The sequence below is a fragment of the Vanacampus margaritifer genome, chromosome 15 (assembly GCF_051991255.1).
Source record: "Vanacampus margaritifer isolate UIUO_Vmar chromosome 15, RoL_Vmar_1.0, whole genome shotgun sequence".
NCBI classification, from domain to species: domain Eukaryota; kingdom Metazoa; phylum Chordata; class Actinopteri; order Syngnathiformes; family Syngnathidae; genus Vanacampus; species Vanacampus margaritifer.
In genome coordinates this window covers 11,890,172-11,910,195 of record NC_135446.1, presented here as the reverse complement: position 1 = coordinate 11,910,195, position 20,024 = coordinate 11,890,172, and the positions used below count along the sequence as shown (strand labels likewise).

Sequence of the window (20,024 nt, the reverse complement as noted above, 5' to 3'; positions counted from 1 at the left end):
CAGCTATTTATGTTCACTTCTTACACAGACGAGCGCCTTGCTCGACGTCCAAATGGTGAACGAGGGGGCGGGGCCAAAGTCACGGGACAGACTGGAGTCAAATAAAGGGTAGACTTGGATGCATTTTGTTGAGAAGAAAACTTTATTGTTAAAAACAAAACAGCAGCTGCGGTGCTGACAGCATTTGAAGTTTGTTTGTGTAGCAGCGCGTCTTCTACTTGTGTCTGCTTCCGCGTCGTTTCATGGCGGCCGTGCACTGAGGACAGTACCACTTCCCTTTAGGGGCTTCACTCAGTCCCACACAGCCGTAGTGGAACCACTCGATGGGACACTGTGGATGCAACATGCACGCGTTACACCAAAGACGCACAGGTTTTATTAGTTGCCGACCAACTGCAACTAACTTTTAGTAGTTAATATATACATATATATATAAATAGTTTTCATGGGTTGCCGACATCCAGAACTAGTTTTATTTAGTTGCACAACTAGTTTTCATGAGTTACCAATTGCCTGCAACTGGCTTTCATTAGTTGATAACCGTCTCACTTTTCTCGAGTTGTTGCGGACCATTTGCAACTATTTCCACATAATGCAAACTGTCTGACTAGTTTCCATGAGCTACCAGCTCATGGAAACCAGTTGCTGATGGTCAGCAACTAATCAATAGTAGCTTCCCAGCCCCGCAGACGATGCGACAGTGTGCATTACTTACGTCTGTATTGTCGCAGCCCACCATCTCTCCGTATGACACCTGCAATAAATCCAGCAGTCGGTGAGTGACAGGATGTGATCAACGGACGATGAGGACAAGAGGGCGCGGCGGCGGCGTGACCTGGTTGCAGATGCAGTAACGCGGCTCGTTGGGGTCGTAGGTCCAGTCCACTTGGCCGCTGGCCTCGGCCTCGGGCAACACCGACACCTGCTGGGAAAGTTCCTGAGCCAAGGCGGACGATGACGAGCATGACGACAGTGACGATGATGATGAGGATGAAGACGACTGATGGTTGGAAGACTTCACGCCACTTCTGCAAAAAAAAAAAAAAAAGGAATCAGAACAGCCTCAACAACAGGAGCGCAGTGAAATTAGCACTTGTTTTGTCATAACTAGAGTACAATTAGTTTGGGATGCCTTGCATGTTGAAAATAACATCAGACAAACACAGGAAGCAGGACAGCACAAAAGGCAAGCAGCAAAAGACAAAATGCTGACCCGTTCACAGTTGCACTTGTGAGGATATAAAATGTGTCAATAGCGACCCCAAGTGGACAAGTGTGCATTTTCATGGAAACTGCTTATTCAATAATTTGGGGGGGTTATAAAAAAAATTAAAAAACATATATTGCAATGTGTTGTATATAGTTATAACGGACACCAATTATTTTTGGGATTTTAGCAAAGCCTGGCTTGGTCTGGATCCTAACCCATGCAAAAAGCTGCCGTAGGACCATCAATACTTGGTTGCTACTTCAAGGACTTAATCTATTTTCTGAAACATGTATTAAAAATAAATAAATAAATCAGTAAGAATACTGGATGGATAATATTACTGGAAACTTTTGTGTGTGAAGGCAATTCTACTGCCCCTCAGTGGCCAAGGTGTGCAACGTCAGGATCCATTCTCTGCCTTTAGACCCGCTAATGTGGTTCAAGTGGTCATGTCGTCTCATCCTTCCATTTTTCTGTAAGAAAAAGGGCAGACACATCTGCTTTCTCTTACTTGGACTTGCGGCCTCGGGAGTCCGGGTTGACGGCGGCGGTGGCGACGGCAGCTGCGGTGGCGGCGGCCGGGGCCAGTGTCTGCGTCAGCGTGGATGCCAGCGCGGAAGACGGATACGGAGAAGCCTCGCGGGACAAGGAGAAGTCTCGGCTCAGCTGAAAGTCGTTGTTCTTGATGGCCTCGTAGCTCGCCTTCAGACTGGAAGTCCGACGACCCTCCTTCATCTGTGTGACACCCAGCAGCAACTTTACGGGAGATGCCACTCAAACCTTTTCCCAAGGACCCCCTCCCTCATGAGCCAAATGCCAATTTCACAACTACCATAAACGTTATATGGTCGGAAGCCTAATGACGTCAATATAAAACAAAATATTGTGAGTTCTGACTATGATTGGCACATGTGCAACCCATGTGCACATACATTTTCACAGCTTTTGTACATTAAGTGACGTAATGTTTTCTCTCAACGAGGCTACGAGAAGAGGAAACCCCATGAGGTAAATTGATTAAAAAAAAATATATAGATTTTCATTACCACTTTTTTTTCCCCCACAAGTCTTGTGTAGTCACAGATGCAAATACCAAGTATTGATATATGTCATTGCACTTTCAAAAATGTTCTGCTTTAAAGATTCTTTCTTTGCCTGTGCAAGGCACAATAAAAGGTGCCCAAGCCCTGAGCGTCACCCATTTTGTTGCTGACCTGAGCGGTGGCCTGCACGGCCTGTGCGGCGGCCATGCTGATGGCGCCGGCTCCGGCGGCGGGTCCGGCCGGCAGAGAGCTCAGGCCGTATGAGGTCAAAGGCTGCGAAGAGTTGACGCCGTAGATGTTGTTGGTGGCGGATGACGATGAAGACGTCATGCTGTTGCTACGGCAACCTGCGCCAGACACAATGAGCGGGTGACATGGAGGCAAGCCACTGCTAAGCTGATGTGTGCCAACTCGTCGGGATGCCTGTTGGCGTGTGCACTGGCATGTGGTTACATACCTGGCGTGTTCTCCTTGCAGGCATCTGACGTCAGCGTGGACAGCAAAGCTTCAGACTTGAACTTCTTCTCCGGGACGTGTTCTGTCGTGTGGTGCGTCGAAGCGCTGTACCTTCGCTCTGTTGCCACGGAAGCCAGCGTGAGCACACCAAGAAGAAGAAGACGATAACGACGGCCAAGCGAAACTCACTCTCTGCGGTGGCGTGAGAGTGGACGTGATGGTTGTTGACGGGCTGAGACGGGCTGTCCATCTCCAGAGAGCCTGCGGGACAAATGAGCACACGGGAAGTGACGGGAAGAGAGTGGCGAACGTGCACTCGGGCGCCGCCGGCACTCACGTCTCTCCAGGATCTCGGTGATGCCGGCATTGTCGGCCTCCAGCTCCATCTTGAACTTGGCCAGCTCCTGGTCCAGCTTGCGCAGGTGCCGGTCCACCTGAGCAAAACAGGGCAGCAGGGACATCTAGTGGCCACGCTGCAAACTACGCGCGAGCCTTCCGCATGTCACAACTGTTGATGTGCTTTCTTGAGCAGGTGATGACTGATAGAAATAACTCACCAGATCATAAATCTGATTGGCCAGTTGCACTTTCTCATCTGCATCTTCCAGCGCTTTGTAATAATCCTGAACACAAACAATGTGCAGTTGAAAACAAAACAAAAAAACAGCTACCTCACTCTCACGCAAGCATGCCATGTATCAATAAATATAGCAAATAGCAAAAATACTCAGCTGTCAATAATACCCAAAAGCAAAACATCTTGATAAATTGTGTTTTCACTCCTTAAATGATTTTAAATGAAACTGCTGAGCTAAGGTTGCACTTTTTGCTGAGATTTGCCACAAACGCATCTGACCTTCTTGATGACCTCCATCTGCTCCTCTCTCCACTCAGTTTTGTTCTTTTTGGCATTGACAAAAAAGTCCATCACTTTCTGCTCCAGCTGGTCTGTGGCGTCTGAACAGTGAACACCCCAGCAAAACACATTCACGTTAGGTCAGGTAATGTTTCAAAAGAATATTATGAATGTTTGAACAATATTGCAACAAGTTACGTTTGGTCGAAAGGTGGCAATACAGCGGCTTTTTAGTACAACAACAATAGCGGAACATTATGTGCTGTTGTGTAGACCACCTTGCATGTTCAAATGATACCTTCCACTAGTTTTGTCCTTTACTTCTATGATTAAATGATGGATAAACTTAAAAAAATAAAATGTCCATCCCGTTCCCACTTTATGCTCTAAAAATTAGTCTTCAACCAGGTTTTAATAACTAATTATGCTCCATAGTTCTGTACTAGCTTTTTCTATCATTTATATACCATATGTCCCCACTATCTTTTCCACTACGAGTTTGGTCTCCTATTTGCTTTGTTCTCAACCAGTTTTATTTTCAAATTTTATCCATTACTAATTTTTTCCTCTCTAGTTTTGTTCTCTAAAAAGTGTTCTTTTTTCCCCTCTATTAGCGTTGTTTTCTACTGCATAGCTTTCCCTCGACTAGTTTTCTCTTCTATTTTCTCCTCTACTGGCTTAGTCTTCTACTAGTTTTTTTGTCGTAATTATTTCCGCTGCCCTGCAGAGAAAAAATGCAATCTTCCTCCTCCAGCTGTCTTGTTTGCTTGCATCTCCAAAGCACACAACACGGTTGCTGTCACTTGCGTTTAATAAACCTTGAGAATTGTAAATGTGTGATGTGCTGTTATGTAGGACACGTCGATGCGGTGAAAGCGAACGGACGTACTTTGGACCTGCAGGTCCATCTCTCTCATTTCCGTAAACCTGTCGCGGAGGTCCATGGGAAGCTGCTCGATCACTGAGAGGAGGAAAAAGAAAAAAAGGGGGGAGGGGTGTTAGCGCGCTAGCTCGGCTAGGCTAACAGTCGGACACTCACAAGGCTGCCAAGAGAACACATTTAGCCTCCAAAATGCTCGCTTTGCGCCTCGAACGCCCCCCCGACGGTTTTATACTCACTCTCCAGATAATCCTCCAGGTACAACATGTCGACAAGAAGGATCTTAAACGCGTTTATGGACAAAAAATATTTCTTTCAAGATGGCGCCGTCTACCTTCTGTCGCTTCTTCCTTGATTTTTTCTTCTCTTATCTTTGAGTACACAACAGGCGCAGCCTTGTAATTTGCTGCCCCGCCTGGCAAAACCCAGTACTGCATTCATATATTCTATCCGTCCATTTCCTGTCAATGCGTGCGTGTAAAGGATCATAAATCAAAATGTATAATCATCGCATGTATTCACTGACATGTGCCTTATTTTGATTGACACTAAAGTGTAGTTATGACTTTTTAATTTTATTTAATTTCTGTATTGAAAAAGATACTCTATTTAATATTGTTCATGCCTTAGCAATAGTAGCAGCTTGCTTTGTCTTGTATTGCTATACAACTGCACATTCAGTTTTCCTTTTTTTTTTCAACATGCCAAAATCTCACCATTAAAATACTCTTAAATAATACACAAATACATTTTTGTTGTTCTCATCTAATTTCATTTTTTGACCAATTCAAAACATTCCAGTTGCTACATATTTCTGAACGCATTCGACCCATCCCAACTACAATGTGTTCAGCTTATTCTGGGTTATATTATATTATTCCATTTTATTCACCATCATTCCACACCACTGAATATCATTGCCCAGCTTTCATTCAGCCTCTCAGCCTTAACATGCAATTTGTACAGAAATTGCATTTGATTGTTCTAATTATAATAAAGGTTAACAATAATGACATTATTGTTAACCTTTGGTGTTTTTATCAATGACATTAATGTGAGGCTCATCATAAAAAAAACAAAAAAAACAGACATTATCTATGAACAGTACATTTTCTTTATTTCGCATCCAATCACGATGCCGTTGCACTTGTCATTGACATCGTAAATACGTATTGATATTTGGATCTTGGATCCCTCTCATCGGTTTCAAACATCGTGTTGGAAACTGGATCTGTCAATCACTATGTAGCCCCGCCTCTTCCAATCGTCTTCCCTCCGCCCACTTTCCGAGCTCTGCGATTGGCTGGCTGGACAGGAAGGCAGTAGATGTGCATGGGGAACCTCCTGAAGTAGCTGCTGACCCACGGCCTGGAAGAGCACACGTGACATCACCTGTCACGTGTCAGTGTGACGTGTAGTGTGTAGCGCGAGCGTGCGTACTTGGCGAGCTGCTGGCTGAGGCGCAGGAAGTGAAGGCTGCACCACATGTGCGTGTTTTCCTGTCGGCTAAGAAAGTCGACTTCTTGGGCTCGCTGCTCGTGGAGATGCAAAGACGCTTCCAGTTGGCTGTGGAGGGTCGACAGCTGTAACATGCAAACATGAGGTCCATGTGCAAGCATGTATATGAGGCTTGGAAATGGGTGTGTATGTGTGACCTCTTCCAGCAGAGAGGGATGCCCGTTCCTCTTCTTGGTCGCCACCTGCCGCTTTTCTTCTTCTTCCTTTTCATGTGTCTTTTGATGAAGTGAAGAACTGACAACACACGTGATAAGTTACAAAGCACATCACGAGTAAGACCACAACTCACACACAAAATCTTAACACAATTTCCATGCAGATTTGTTTCCAGTGGCCTGTAATTACTGACATGGATCCCTCACGCACACACTTCCATCCATGCGCGTCGTGACGTGTATATCAAGCTTCTCCTCACTCACCTGCGCCCCCCGCTGTCCTCTTGCTTCTCCGAGCGGTGGCAGCCGTTCCCCACGATGCTTTGCGGTGCTCCAGCTCCAGTGTCACTTAATGACTTGGGTCTTATCTAAGGTGTCGAGAAGACACAAACCCTCAGTCCCAAGATGGTGTCCATGGCAGCGTGCACACACATACCGAAAAAAATTAAATAAATTAATTCCATAAATCAACACTTTTTTTTCCCATGCAGACGAGTTTGTGTAAGAAAGTGTTGGTCTCCTAACGTGCTTGTCATGCACACGCTACATGCTACGTTGTCATGACTACAATCAGAACATCAAAGAAAAAGTCAGACTGACCTTGTGGCTGGTGTCCATTTGCGTCTTCTGTTGTCCGTTGCTTCTCTTCTCTTGAGTTTCTCATCAGCGTGAAGCACTTGAAGAGTTCTTTATAATGGATGAGTCGCCTCTCACCTGCCTCACTGTGTGTGTGTGTTTCTGTGACTGTGTGAGCCTGTATGACGTTTACAGTCTGTGTGCGTGCATGTGCACTGTTTGTGTGTGTCTATGTCTTACTGTTTTTGCATGACTTTTCCCTTTAAAAAAACAATCTAGAAGGATGTCAGTCTGGTGTGATACAGTAGATTACATTTTATTACTTAGAAACCTGGTGGGCATATCTGGTACTGCTTTAACTGGTTTTATTGGAAAACAAGGAATTATATGTGTGGTTCCCCAAGGTTCAGTTTTAGTCCCAATACTTTTTAATCATTATATGTTGTTTGGTTACAAGAGGTCAGATATGATAAAAGAGACGGTTGTTGGATTATACTGAAGCGGTCGTGTATTGTTTGGCCAATATACAATCCGCGGAGGGTATTTTGCCGTGACTGGCAACTCAACACCTAGTGACGTGACTTTGTGATGGTAATCGGCCGTTGCGACCGCGCAGTGGCCTAAATGCGCACATTTGTGTTATTCAGAACCGCTTGTAAATGTCTACACGCATTCACGGCAAATCAGAGACATTCACAGCAAAAATAATGCTCGCAGGAGAGTTGCCGGTTACGGTAAAATAACCACTGCCTAAACAATCGCAAACTAACGCTACAACATAGTCTCTGTAGTAACGTTATGCTACTTTTTCTTACGGTATCACATATTAAAATAGTTCTCAAATTTGTAAAAGACATGTTTGTCTGGCTCAAATTGGTACGGTTGTAATTTGTAACACACTGCTTCTGCTCACCATGGCCGAGTCATTTCCATTCACAACATTAGCAAATGGCTAGCGGAGTGAAATCACAGCCCGTTCGAGAGAGAAGGGTTTGGCCTAGGCGTGGTCTGGTGCAACTATTTACATAAAAGTGCCACGCCTCTAAAACAAGCTGTTTTGAACAGAGCGTATTTTTGGCTGATTTAGGGGCAGCAAAAATATTAGATCCAAAGCCAAGTTTAACGAATGCATGTCACAGACATGTCTTTTACACATTTACACACTATTTTATTATGTGGAAAAGTTGAATAATATGAGACTTTTAACTAGCTTAGTATAGTTAGGTCAAATGTGTTGACGACAGCAGCAGCAACACGTTTTCTTTATTAGCTTAGCATTGCTAAATAGTCAGCCAACTATCTTTGGAGTCCACAAGATGTAGTCAGTTTTTTTTTATTGCACAAAGTACAGGATGATAGGCATCGTTATTATTAATAATGATGCTGTTGGAATGTAAAATCTTATTGCACAATGCGCATGTCGGAAAAGGCACTGTGCAAACTAAATGCGGAAAGTGGCTTCTACAACTTTTACATTTCTCGCCTTCGGTTTGGCGACAGTGGACACGAGGAATCACCGAATTAACTCATCTCATTTTGTCATCATGTGAGTTTTTCATTTTAGTATTTCATCATCCTGTCGAGTGGTCTTCCACTCATTCAGGCGGTTGATTGCGTTCACGTCCGGCATAAACGACACCACTAACATTTCGCATGCAGGGATCCAGACTGCCCTGAAAACTGCAAACAAATATTGTTTGTTTTTAAATCCGGGGATATGCCTCATGGAGAGAATCCAGGGGTGGTATGTATATTGACTCTTTCTTTTTTTTGTTGTTGTTGCTGGCCAACTTGAGGCCGGTTGGCACTGATGCTCAAATGAGTTGCTTTGACGTTTTAACAGGAAGCGAACGGCGAAGGCAAACAAGGCAGGCCAACTCGTCTGAGTGGCGGTGGTAGTGGGGCCAATGCCCAGTGATTGGCGAGTGTGAAAAGAGGCGAGTCTTGGGGCTATGGCGCTGAGTTTGATTTACAGTGTGCGTCCCAAAACTTTCATGTTGGGAGCCACTGTGTTGCGGGTCAAATAAATAAATGTAAAAAACAGTCTGGAGCCCTGCTGGACATGCCAAATTCTCTCTGCAGGAAGTTAGAAACGCACCTTGACCTCCAAGTTGATTTAGTTGAATGCTTTTCTCTCAATGTGATTTCAAGTGTCCTGCTGTGGTGATTAGCGAGCTATGTGGCTACGCTAACACCACTTGCTCTAACATGGCCTCTTCTTCTTGGCTAAAGCTAAAGCTAATGCTAATGGCGGTGTATCAACATCGTGTTGGGGTGTCAGGAACATTCTGCGTGACGTGACTGCATGCCACCTGAGAAGGAAGCGCCGCCAAACGAGTAAGTGAGCGAGGGCGGGAGGAAGCCATGTGACCTTCAATGGGCGGGGTCTTCATCAAGACTGCAACCCCGAGTCACCCGTGCTGGCCTTCAGGATCTCCTGACGCCTCCTCATGACCTCCTGCAGCTCAGAGCCAGACTGACGCTGAAGGTCGGCCAGATGTGGAACAACAAAAACAACAAGAAGACCATTAGAGCGAATCCAACACGAACGCCATGACATGACATCATCAGCGTTTGAGCTTTCACGGTTGACATGAGGGACAAGCATGAGGAACAGGGTCCCGTTTTGACAGGAAGTGCTACAGGACAACAGGAAGTGGACATCTGTGGAGGGGCGTTGCTACTTAAAGGCGCAGAAGAAGGAGATACCTGAATGAAGCCATGAAGAAAATGAGAGGATGCTCAGAAGAAGACCTGAAGAGATCACAGAGCACACTCGCCACATAGCACACGCAATCGCAGAAAGTGACGGGAGGCAGAGGTGGGGGGAGGTCACACACATTTAAGCGTCAAGTCCCAACTTATTCTGGCAATCAAGTCAAGCTGTGTCAGGAGTTGGCTTGTGCAAGTCATGCAAACTTGCTCAGTCACATCAAGTTACGTGGAGTCTTTGTTCAGTTGGGGCCAAGTCGTCAACTTGACACCAAGTCATCGGAGGGACGGGCTCAAGCGTTTCTTACCTCAAGCGCAGCCTTTTGTACGGTGACCTGGCTGAAGACGCGAGCACCGTCATCGGGGCAGACGGTTTTCAGCTCGTCCTTGTTGAGTGAGAACAGCTGCGCCCCCGTCAGCACCCCCAGACTCCCGATGGTGCTGCGTGAAAACAGTCACATTCACACTTAACACGACTTTGTTTCTTGAGCAACACTATGGATAAATATGAATGGCTTCAATTTGTCAAGCAAGAGCAGAATCTATTGGTGCAGCTTGTGAGGCGCACCATCGCGTGTGTCGTCATGTGATACTCACACAGGACTGAAACCTTTGGCCTCCAGCCAGCAGCGCACGTCATGAGGCGACGACTCGTACGTAATGCTGACGTCGGGCACGTTTGCGGTGCGGCGCAACGGAACGGCAAGTTTTTTGTGGGTGCTGCGACCTAATGTCAGTCGGTGCAGGAGCTCGTCCTGGACCTCCTCCATGGTTGACTTCCTGCCTGGCGACACGTTTGGATGGCAACGTTCACACACCACGTGAACAAGTCAACAGTCAAAATCAAGGGCATCAAAAGACCAATGGCAACAATTTGCCAGTTTAACCAGATCTGGCCTCAAAAGAATAGAGAATAATCTAGATAAAATCCCAACATAAAATTGTTAAGAGCGAACAAAAGTGATGAAGACAAGTTTACTGATAAATAATTAGTTAAAAAAAAAACAACAACAATAATTCATATTTTTTGGAGTAATGAAAAGCGGCACACCGGTTGTTTTTGTAGTTTGTTTTGTACAAGTTACGAGCTCTGTGAGTTAAGTTAAAAAAGGTAATAAAAAAAACACACACAAAAAAACCAAACGTAAAATCCTGACATCAAACCAGGATACATGTCAAAATCTATCAAAACTGTAAAATGACAAATCATATACAAAAAAAAAAAGAAGAAAAAAAAGCAAGCTAGTGACAAGGCAGCAGTGAGCAATAAAGTTTTTGGAACGGATTTAAAAAGATAAAATCAAAATGAGTCTCAGGTGTAAATCAACACAGAAAAACATTATAAAGGAAATACCAATAATTTAAAGTATAATTCAAACTCCTTAAGTGATTTCAACAGACTTTGACATCAAGACGTCACGTCACCCAAGTCAAACTTGTATTGGCACAAAATAACATTTTCCGCACAAGTTGCAAACGCCGCCTGCGGGGGCTGCGTGTACTCACGGTTGGCGAAGGTTCTCACGCCTCCACCGTCATCTGTGGCAGCCTCATTGGACGCCGTACCGTCATGGCGGCTCACAGGGCAATTGGCGATGGCGCCCGCCTCGGCGGCTTCAAGGGGAGGGGGCGGGAGCGGCGGTGCTGGGGCTGCGACCGGCGGAGGTGCAGGCGCCGGCGGGGGCACGGCCGTAGGGACGACTTTGGCGGAAAGGTTTTCCGTTCTGGCGCTGGTCTGCTTCTGAGGGGAGGGAAGGATACGATGAGCGACGGGCACCGGGGCTGGGATCAAAGTTGATTGTGCCAAGGTGAAAGGTTACCTCATTGAGCTCTCCCAGTAATTGCTGTAGCCCACACACGGGGGAAAAAAAACAACACAAGGTTACTGTCTCCTGTTTCCTAGCGTTAGCCTATAGCGTCTGTGCTAGCTAACAAACACTGCAAACTGTGGCTGGGCGATTGCTAACTCCTTCACGTATTATGTGTGTGTGTTTGCATGTGAAGATCAATATTTGAAGTTACATGACGATCGCGGTCATCAACACTGACGGAAATTTGCAAACTAGCTCCTCTCTCCTCACAGCTATTGTTAGTGCAAGATGAGCACATCAGCTAAATTGAATGACAAATAAACTTGAATCACTAAGAAAATATAAATAAATAAAAAGAGTCGCCCAGCCGGACAGCAAACGCTAAAACGCACACACAAGGAAGAGTCGGACATGCGTGTCATGATGCAAATGTGCGACTGTCCCTTTAAGAAGCAAAGCATAGCCACTGCTAAGCCCCGCCCCCACCCGCCAGCCTACCTTGAACATCTCAAACTCCTTCCGCGGCATCATCAGCTTCACAAACAAAAAGGTCAAGTGGACATGCGTGAGTGAGCTTGCTCATGTGACGCGGGTGGAGTCATGTGACGTGTGGTCATGTGACATGTATTCCTGTGACAATTTGGTCAAGTGAAGCAAACCTGTGGTGATGCCTGGTGTAGCCATGTGAAATGTGGTCCTCAGGTGAGGTGGGGGGTTAGGGGGGCGCACCTGTATGGTGTGACTGTAGACGGACTCCCCGCGACCGGTCATGTCAACGGCGGGCGCGGCGGCCTCCAGGATGTTGTTTGGCACGTAGCCCAGCGAGCCATCGCCATTTCGAACCTTCCACCACTGCTTCCTGTCGTCCAGAACCTGACAGACAGAAGACAAATGGCATAAAACGGTTGCCAGGTCGCAGGGGAGTCACCGGGGGTCTCACCTCCACCACCTCATCCTTGAGCACCGACAGCTCTGTGTTGTTCCTCGCCACAAAGTCGTATTTGGATTTGGCAAAGTGTTTGCTTTGCTTCCTGAAAAACAGCCGCCAATCAGGTCGAGGCCCCGCCCACATTTACAGGAATTCACCCGTTATGTTTCCACGCCACTAAAGCAAATGGGCCGGGGTCTTTGGGGCTTCACACCACTCACGCTTGACGTCCGACGACAGGTTCAGGCCCGACGCCCTGCTCCAAAATCTGTCTGTAGGCGGCCAGCGGTGGTGGGGATGCCTGGAAGACAAAAAGGCCGCCGAGCTCCAGGAAGTGATGTCACACACGCGTGGGACGACCACCACCGGCATCTCACCTCCTCGGAGTGCGACGTGGCGGCTTCCTGCCTTACGTAACGCTCGTCATCAGTTGGACTTGCCGACGGCCAACTTGGCTGATGATCTTGAGAGGGTTTCGCCAATGGCGACGGCGGCGGCTCCCAACCATCGGCGAACACCAGCGGGCACGGCGGGAAGTACTGGTCCTTGGGCCACTCCAACCTGCACGCAGTCAGTCGGCGTCAGGGCGCACATAGACAGCGGAGAATCGGTCGCCACATAGCCCGATGATGACGACCTGCACTTGGTCCATCCGTCCCCCAGCGCGACCCACAGGTGCCGCTCCTCAGGAGTGGCGGCGGCGTGCAGAAGCTCGATGGTGTCGCGGGTGAGCAGCGGGACCGTCACGCTGCGGGCCAGTTCGGCGCCGCCCGACGCCTGGACCACCTGCGGCAGGAAAAAGGGGAAGAAGGCGTCAGCCACGCTTGCCGTCCGGCAGCCGGGACAGGTCCTACCATTCTGAGTGGGGTGAACAGGAAGTGGAGGAGCTCGTCCGCGCTCGGGTTCTGGATGTGACCATTCAGTTTGCCCTGCGGACCGGACGCATGGGTGGCTGTCAATCAACAGTTGTCTTGACGACAGCTCTGTTGCATGTGCGGCCTCACCAGCTGGTTGAAGGCAAACTTGAACTTCTGCAGGCAGTGGACAAAGTGCTGGTGGCCGGGCGGTCTGGAGCGCAGCGTCAGGACGCCCTCTAGAAGGGAAACACACAATTGGTCTCCACGGCAACAGCCTCAAACAGGAAGTGGCGCGTGGGTCACACCTCCGGGACTTTTTTTCTTGTTCTTCTTGTTTTTGTTCCGCTGGACCAGCTGGCTGCACGCCTCAGCCGCTTTCTGCAGTTTGCCGATGAAGGCCTCGATGTCGTCCAGGAGGTGGTTGAGGATTTGCTGAACACACCCAAACTCATTAGGACCACCTGGACTGGTCGCCAGTCAAACAACATACTGGTCGCCAGACAGTGTCAGTCAATGTCAATCATGCTAACATGTTTTTGGAACAGAGGAGGGGAAAATTCCAAACTGCGAGGCACGTGCGTTAACCACTAGGTCAACGTGTTATTCCAAATTCTCTGTTTGCGATGGCATTCCTCTTACCACGTCGCGGTCCACAACGGCCGCCATCCCGTTCTGCCACAGTGCCGCCTGTCGTTCACCTGCGTGCAAAGGCGCGGCGTAGAGGTCACATCCTGTTTGGCGAGCGCTGGCAGCGACATCACTCACCGCTATGGTCCGACCGGGCGTTGGCACGGCTCTCTGCGTCCTCTGGACTGCTCGGCGGTTCCGGGGCTGGGGCGGCAGGAGGAGGCGGGATTTCGCCGTCACTCTTCAGGATCATCCTGCGCGCACGCATGTCAAACCATCAGTCAATTAATCAATCAGTGAGCTCAAGTTAGACGGCAGATGCGAATGCGCCACATTTCAATATTCTTCTTCTCTGCGTGTGTTTTACGTTAGCTTGTGTATGAAATGCGCTACGTGAATTAAGCTGCCTTGCCTTAAAAAATGGTAACTTCTACAAAACTCAAATCACAATACCTTAAAAATGGTAACTTCTACAAAGCTCAAATCACAATAGCCCATCAACTAGTTTTAGAATAAAATAGATGTTGACCCCTGGTTTAGAATGACCCTAACATATCAGCTACTTACTGTTAGCTTCTATGTTAGCATGAGGCTAGCAAACCTTTGCGTCATTCATTATAATGAGATGCTTTTTTAAAATGTTTTTTTTTATATATTTTGCTGTTTCAGGGTTACGGTTAACAAATTCTCTTTTATTTTCAGATTTATAATAAACTTCAGCAGCAGTTTGAAGCAAGCATGTTTGGTTTCTTTTCAGTGTTCATGATGCCGTAGCCATGCGGGGCTTACTTGAGGACATCCGGACGTTTCTTGGGTTTTCCTCCTTTGGCATCAGTCAGGGCGCTCTGGATGTCGGCGTGGATCAGGTGAGCCTGCACACACGTGCACGGCTCAGACGACTTCGAGCCCTCACCTCGCCCCACCGGCCACGCTCTCACTCAGGCCCCCTCACCTTGATGTGGTCGCACTGGAACAGGTGAAGGTCCGCCTTGTTCTGACCCGAGTCCTTGCACACCAGCGCCAGGATGGAGTCAAAGTTGCACGCGTTGGTCACCGCCTGGCACTGCTGCACCGAACTCAGCGGGAACACCTCCAGCTCACACTGAAACACACACACGTGCACCAACTACAAGGACAAGAACCACAACAAGGACTGCAAGAGCTATCAAAAGGAAAAAAAAGAACCTGCTAAAAAATTTAAGGCCAAAGAACAGAAGAAGGAGAAGGACCATTACAAGCCCACAAGAAGATGTCGCCTGACCTTGGTGTCGGTGTCTATGAGGCTGACATTTTCGGGGTGGACCTGCAGCAGCATGTCCTGAGTCCAGATCTTCCCTTTGGCGTCCAGCAGCCGCAGTCGCCGCACGCCGTCCTCCACTGTTAGCAAGCCTGCTTTACGCTCCAACACGAACGTGCTCAGGTGCTGCGCCGGCAACAAAAGGAGCCGCGAGGCAGACAGACGGACAACATAAACACGACGACCATTGTGAAGATGACAGACGGACACCAACCTCCACTTGGTACTGAGACGTGTCAGTGTGGCTGTTGATGCTGCTCGTGCACAACGCTTGCTTTTGTCCTGACGTACAAAAAAAAAACATCAGTGAACTTACTTTCATGACATCATCATGACAAATTGACCAAGACACACCCACACACGACTCACTTTTCTTGTTATGTTTGGACGATGAGTGCAGGAAATAGACTTGATCACTTCCTGTCCACAAACAGCCAATCAGCAAAAGCCACCGACAGTCACTTATCGTCACCAACAATCTTCTTGATGTGTGAAGAGAACTCACCGACCAGCGCTTTGGCACGGGACTTAGCGTTAGCTTTAGCATGGGGAGCTTCAGGAGCGTCATGGCCGCTGTCACATACACAAAACGTTCAACCTATCATTATATTTCTGTAACAGTAGTCATTAAGACTCAGGTCTAGGTCATGGATTAAGGTCAAGATACAGGTCATGGTAACCAGATCTAGCTAATGGTTTAGGTTTAGGTCTAGCTAGATCAAGGTCCAGGTTGTCGTAGGGATAAATCAAACTGCAGGTCACTGCAAAGGTTATACTCTCGGTCCAGGTCACTGTCCATGTCATGACTTGGGTCTAGAACGAGGTCCAGGACTTGATTTAGGTCAAGCCCAAGGTCATGGTCTGGATGCAGATCCGGGTCATGGTTTAGGTCTACAACTAGGTTCAAGTCACTGACTTGTTTATTGTCCAGGTCATTGGCCAGAATACAGCTTAGTTCTAGAAAAAGGTCCTGGATTTAATTTAAGTCAAGATCCAGGTTGATGATGTAAGTTTGTATTCTGGATCCAGATCCAGTCAAATGGGATCCAAGTCCAGGAGGACATGGTCGGACAAAATCTATGTCCAGGTAATGGTCTTAAGGCCCTGGTCTAGATGCAGGTTCGGGTCACGGTAAGTGTCCGACTAGGTCATGGTTCGAATCCAGACCAAGTCTAAGTTCTGGTAATGGTCCAGCGAGCTGATTGAGCACTTCAGGATCGGTCATGTGAGCTTGATAGAATTAGCGGCGGCGGCGACGGCTTTAGGATTAGCTTTGGCTTCTCAGGTCAATACGAGGAGCATCAACTGCTTTAACAGAACAAGTGGCTCTAGTTAGCATATTAGCAGCTGATAGCATGCAAACATGAAGTTACTACTGTTAGCATTCGGATATGACAAAGCTAACAGGAGCCAATAGGCGCTAAGGGAGCCAACAGGAGCTAACGGGAGCAAACTAAGACTGACTTGGTGTAGGATGAGCCAAAGATGGCAGAGGCAAAGGCTGGCGTCTCATCGCCGATCATCTCGTTTGTGATGAACAACTGAAAGGCAAACAAATGCACATTAAGACGTCTGCTCAAAATATGCAACCCTGTCAAACAACTTTATAAGAGTGTCATACGAGTGCATATAAGTGTGATTAGCGCAAGATTACAATAACAATTGGAACTGTTTTAAGTTGTAAAAAGAGCGTAATAACATGTCAAGTGGCGCGATGACTTTTCCCACAGATGTCTTCACTTCATCATTTAGCTGGCCAGGCATCCATTTTAGCTTCAGTATCCATGGCAACAGACGCGAGATGACGCCAAAGGTACAAACTCGCCGGAGATCCTTAAAATGTTTACAAATATTCTCAGAATAAACTAATAACGTCGCTCAAACGGGAAGTGAGAAGGAGAAAACGAAGGAGAGGAGAGACGCGCACACACGTGACACACCCACTGGACTCAGCATACAGACCCTCCCCTCCCTGTGCGTCCGGTTACCATGGAGATGCCCAGCGGCTCAGAGATCGACGTGGAAACGTCGTCATGGTAACTGACACCTCAACATAACACATACGCACACTTCAAACAACACGTCATGTACTGAGTGTGTGTCAGTCCAGTGATTGGCAGGCCATGCACAAGTATGCAAAAACTCTTCTTCTAGCCCCTCCCCTTCCTGTTCACACGTGCACAGCAGCTTTGTGTTTGAGTACAGACACAAACACAGCAGCTGTTGCGCGCGCACACACACACACACACAGCAAGTAAGAAGATAAGAAGATTTGTGGACGCACACACAACCACACCTACACACACAAAAACACACACACATACATTATAGTATCAAAACTCTGATGCTAATGCTAACACTTAATGCTAATTCCATCAACACATTAGAAAGCGTGCGTGTGTGTGCGTGCGTGCCCAATCTAGCAAGGTGAATTGCAAGCGCGTTTGTGCTGTGATGACCAAGGAGCGAGGTCACTGACCTTCTACAGGAAGTCGGTGGCAGGAGGGATCACTCAAAGGTCACATTGAAGCGTTTCGGGCGAGCAACAACGTGGGTAAAAATGGCGAGAAGCACCAAAGCGCCCAAAAGTGACGTCTGCGCCGTCCAGTGAAAGGCCGACAACCGCTGCCGCAAATCCTCCTTGGGGGAGGTCAGCTCACAGATCGCTTAAGCTCCTCACGCAGCACCTGACAGGGGGAGGGCGGAGCCTGCAACAGGAAGTCCTCACAAGATTTACTATTCACATTTAAACAGTCTGTGTGATAAAGGTGTGTTTGTAGATATATGCCCTTTGCTTCCTGGTTTTGCACACCCCTACACACACACACACAAGATAACCTTTGAACCTGTAAACGTGGAGAAGAACAAATATGGCCCTTGGCACAAGACAAAAAAAATAAAAATAAAAAGATGTTGTATAACTCACAGCATATAGCAACCAACATGCTAATGGCCATGATGAGGCTGAGCAGCGCCCCCTGCAATCACATGTTCACATTGCAGAACCAGGAACCCACAAAATGTACTGCCCCAATTTCTTAGACGTTCCCTTCTGCAAATTGTGCTTTTTGCCTAAAAATAATCTCAAGTTTCGCCAAGTCGAGTCAATGGCTTAGTTACTTTTTTCGGAACGTAGCTAGTAACTAGAGCTACTAATTTTCTTCAAGTAATTTAAGGCAAATCACATGGAACATTTGCGATGAACTTGAAGCAACTTGAATACATTTCAAGGTCCCCATTGGTGGGATAAAAGCTGTGCCCACTTGTCGAACTATCTCGAAGGCTGAATGGTGCTAGTCGGGCTCCCTCTAGTGGTCTTCAAAAGAATTAACATTCAAACTATGCATTCTGGTCCCGTGGCTATGTGTTTTGGAAGCTATTTATTTCAGTGCACTTCACTTTTCAGGCATTTTCATGTCAATTTTGTGTGTGTGCTTGTTTACAAACATTTCAGCACAATTTACATTCAACTTAATGTGCAATACATTTTAGTTGAATTTATATCATTTTTTTATTTGGAGACAGCCCAAGATGTTTTGTCAGTACCAATGCAGATAAACCAAAACTTGGAGCCAATATCCATTTGCTGTAAAAGAAAAACACTGGTGTCAAAATTTACAATACTAAATCCAACACTTGCTTGAAATGCCTTGAAGGAGGTTTTTAAACAGCTTTTCATATTCACAATGAACTATATGAGTGGTGTGACGTATGTCCGGGAAAATCTTATAAAGTACCGCCTTTCCAAATAACCTCTTAAATTTTAGGGGTCTTGGGATTCAATTTAGGGGTGTTTGAGCACCCCCTAAAATGGGCTAAAAACGCCCATGGAATGTGGAAGTGCTGAGTCTATACCTGAACTTTTGTCCACCTTATAAAAATGGATTTCAAATCGTCCCAATTTTAGCAAAATGCCTTGGAAAGTTAAATAAAAATGCAACATGTTCACTTGCTTTGAAGCTCAAAACAAAAAATCAAAAGGTTCCATGAAAATGTCAAACTTGGTTCCCTTAAATTGACCCAATTTGAAATTGATGACTTTTGATGCGTCAAAATGCTGATAATCGGTCTAACCCGAATTTTATTGATCAGGTCTTCATTTTCTCTATAATTCAGATGTAATGTTCTAAGTGCGTTCCTAATATTTTGAAATATACTTTTGAGGAATGAAACTTGTACCTGATTTGTGTGAACACTACGGCGCGACTGCACTTGATTCCAAAGTTGAATTTGAGGTCAATTGCTGCTTGGAAGCAACAGTTAAACAAGCAAACATCCGCGAAGACGCCACACAAGCTGGAAGCAAAGACGCTCAAACACAAAATGACGTCAGCTGCGTTTGTTTGTTGCTATCAACAAGATGGCGTCATCTGATGACGTACGGCGTCTTCACTTCAAAATAAGAACTATTTCAATAGTTAATTTCAAAATAAGAATTATTTTAATGAAAAGCTTTGCGTATGTGTGTGTCTCACCTGAGGTTCGGTTGGCTCAGGCATGACACCAGAATATCAACCGTCAGCACGCCGCCTCCATTCGCTTCTCACGTCCGAAGAACGAGCTTCCAGTCGGGCCACCCGAGACAGCTCGGCGGCGGACCGGCGCGGTTCTTCCGACCGGAACCGTCCAGCAGGCAAGCAAGCGGCGCCAATCGACACCAGCAGCGGATTGTAAAACTCGTTTTGTCCCCGAGTTAGACTGCAAGGCAACTTGACAGCCTACACTTTAAAATGAACGATTTGTACCTGACAGGTAACAGTTCCTCTTCAAGCACTGTACTAAAAACGGAAATGTTTCCCGAATTTTTTGACTTACCAGAATCGATACTCTGTCCCAGAATTTTGACTGAAAGTGTATGGGAAGGAGGATATGTCCTTGACTGCTGTTGATTAATGGACGCAGTTAGCTATAGCTAGTTTGAATGGAATCAAAACGACTAAACAAGGACACCTGATTGTGCTTCTTGTTGATAAATGTTGTAAAACGAACACAAAGTTCTTGCGTTAGGCGCGATAACGCCGCTCACAACAAACACTGTGGACCATCTCCATTTAGAATCAGCTGCCTTGTTATGGAACACAATGTCCACAAGAGGGCG

General features: G+C 46.7%; 3 protein-coding genes across 12 annotated transcripts; all 3 read right to left on the bottom strand.

Annotated features, from left to right (window-relative positions):
• Positions 1 to 119: 119 nt before the first annotated feature.
• Positions 120 to 4,838, bottom strand: ing3 (inhibitor of growth family, member 3). Its single transcript, XM_077544509.1, has 12 exons — positions 4,685 to 4,838; positions 4,455 to 4,526; positions 3,566 to 3,666; positions 3,267 to 3,332; positions 3,047 to 3,143; positions 2,899 to 2,970; positions 2,711 to 2,827; positions 2,425 to 2,600; positions 1,722 to 1,945; positions 836 to 1,028; positions 716 to 754; positions 120 to 331 (listed from the first exon to the last, which is right to left on the bottom strand). The coding sequence occupies exons 1-12, from the start codon at positions 4,710 to 4,712 to the stop codon at positions 215 to 217; spliced, it is 1,302 nt and encodes a 433-aa protein (XP_077400635.1). The 5' UTR covers positions 4,713 to 4,838; the 3' UTR covers positions 120 to 214.
• A 698-nt stretch (positions 4,839 to 5,536) lies between these two features.
• Positions 5,537 to 7,864, bottom strand: LOC144035076 (uncharacterized). 2 transcript variants are annotated; one of them, XM_077544461.1, is made up of 5 exons: positions 6,719 to 7,864; positions 6,383 to 6,486; positions 6,101 to 6,197; positions 5,886 to 6,028; positions 5,537 to 5,813 (listed from the first exon to the last, which is right to left on the bottom strand). In XM_077544461.1, exons 1-5 carry the CDS (start codon positions 6,734 to 6,736, stop codon positions 5,687 to 5,689), a joined length of 489 nt encoding a protein of 162 aa, XP_077400587.1. In that variant the 5' UTR covers positions 6,737 to 7,864; the 3' UTR covers positions 5,537 to 5,686. The 2 variants fall into 2 exon arrangements, with proteins under 2 accessions (XP_077400587.1, XP_077400586.1); XM_077544460.1 differs by having other exon boundaries at positions 5,886 to 6,197.
• A 147-nt stretch (positions 7,865 to 8,011) lies between these two features.
• On the bottom strand, positions 8,012 to 19,996 carry eps8a (EGFR pathway substrate 8a, signaling adaptor). 9 transcript variants are annotated; one of them, XM_077544452.1, is made up of 26 exons: positions 19,742 to 19,996; positions 19,402 to 19,671; positions 17,406 to 17,634; positions 16,391 to 16,467; positions 15,432 to 15,499; positions 15,296 to 15,346; positions 15,141 to 15,208; positions 14,891 to 15,052; positions 14,582 to 14,731; positions 14,419 to 14,501; positions 13,768 to 13,883; positions 13,642 to 13,700; positions 13,308 to 13,434; positions 13,150 to 13,238; positions 13,000 to 13,074; positions 12,783 to 12,931; positions 12,523 to 12,706; positions 12,367 to 12,446; positions 12,158 to 12,248; positions 11,947 to 12,090; positions 11,716 to 11,751; positions 11,227 to 11,250; positions 10,913 to 11,147; positions 10,004 to 10,190; positions 9,715 to 9,847; positions 8,012 to 9,176 (listed from the first exon to the last, which is right to left on the bottom strand). In XM_077544452.1, exons 4-26 carry the CDS (start codon positions 16,447 to 16,449, stop codon positions 9,087 to 9,089), a joined length of 2,460 nt encoding a protein of 819 aa, XP_077400578.1. In that variant the 5' UTR covers positions 16,450 to 16,467; positions 17,406 to 17,634; positions 19,402 to 19,671; positions 19,742 to 19,996; the 3' UTR covers positions 8,012 to 9,086. The 9 variants fall into 9 exon arrangements, 8 of the variants coding, with proteins under 8 accessions (XP_077400578.1, XP_077400579.1, XP_077400580.1 ...); XM_077544453.1 differs by having other exon boundaries at positions 19,402 to 19,649; XM_077544454.1 differs by having other exon boundaries at positions 19,402 to 19,644.
• Between the last annotated feature and the right edge of the window lie 28 nt (positions 19,997 to 20,024).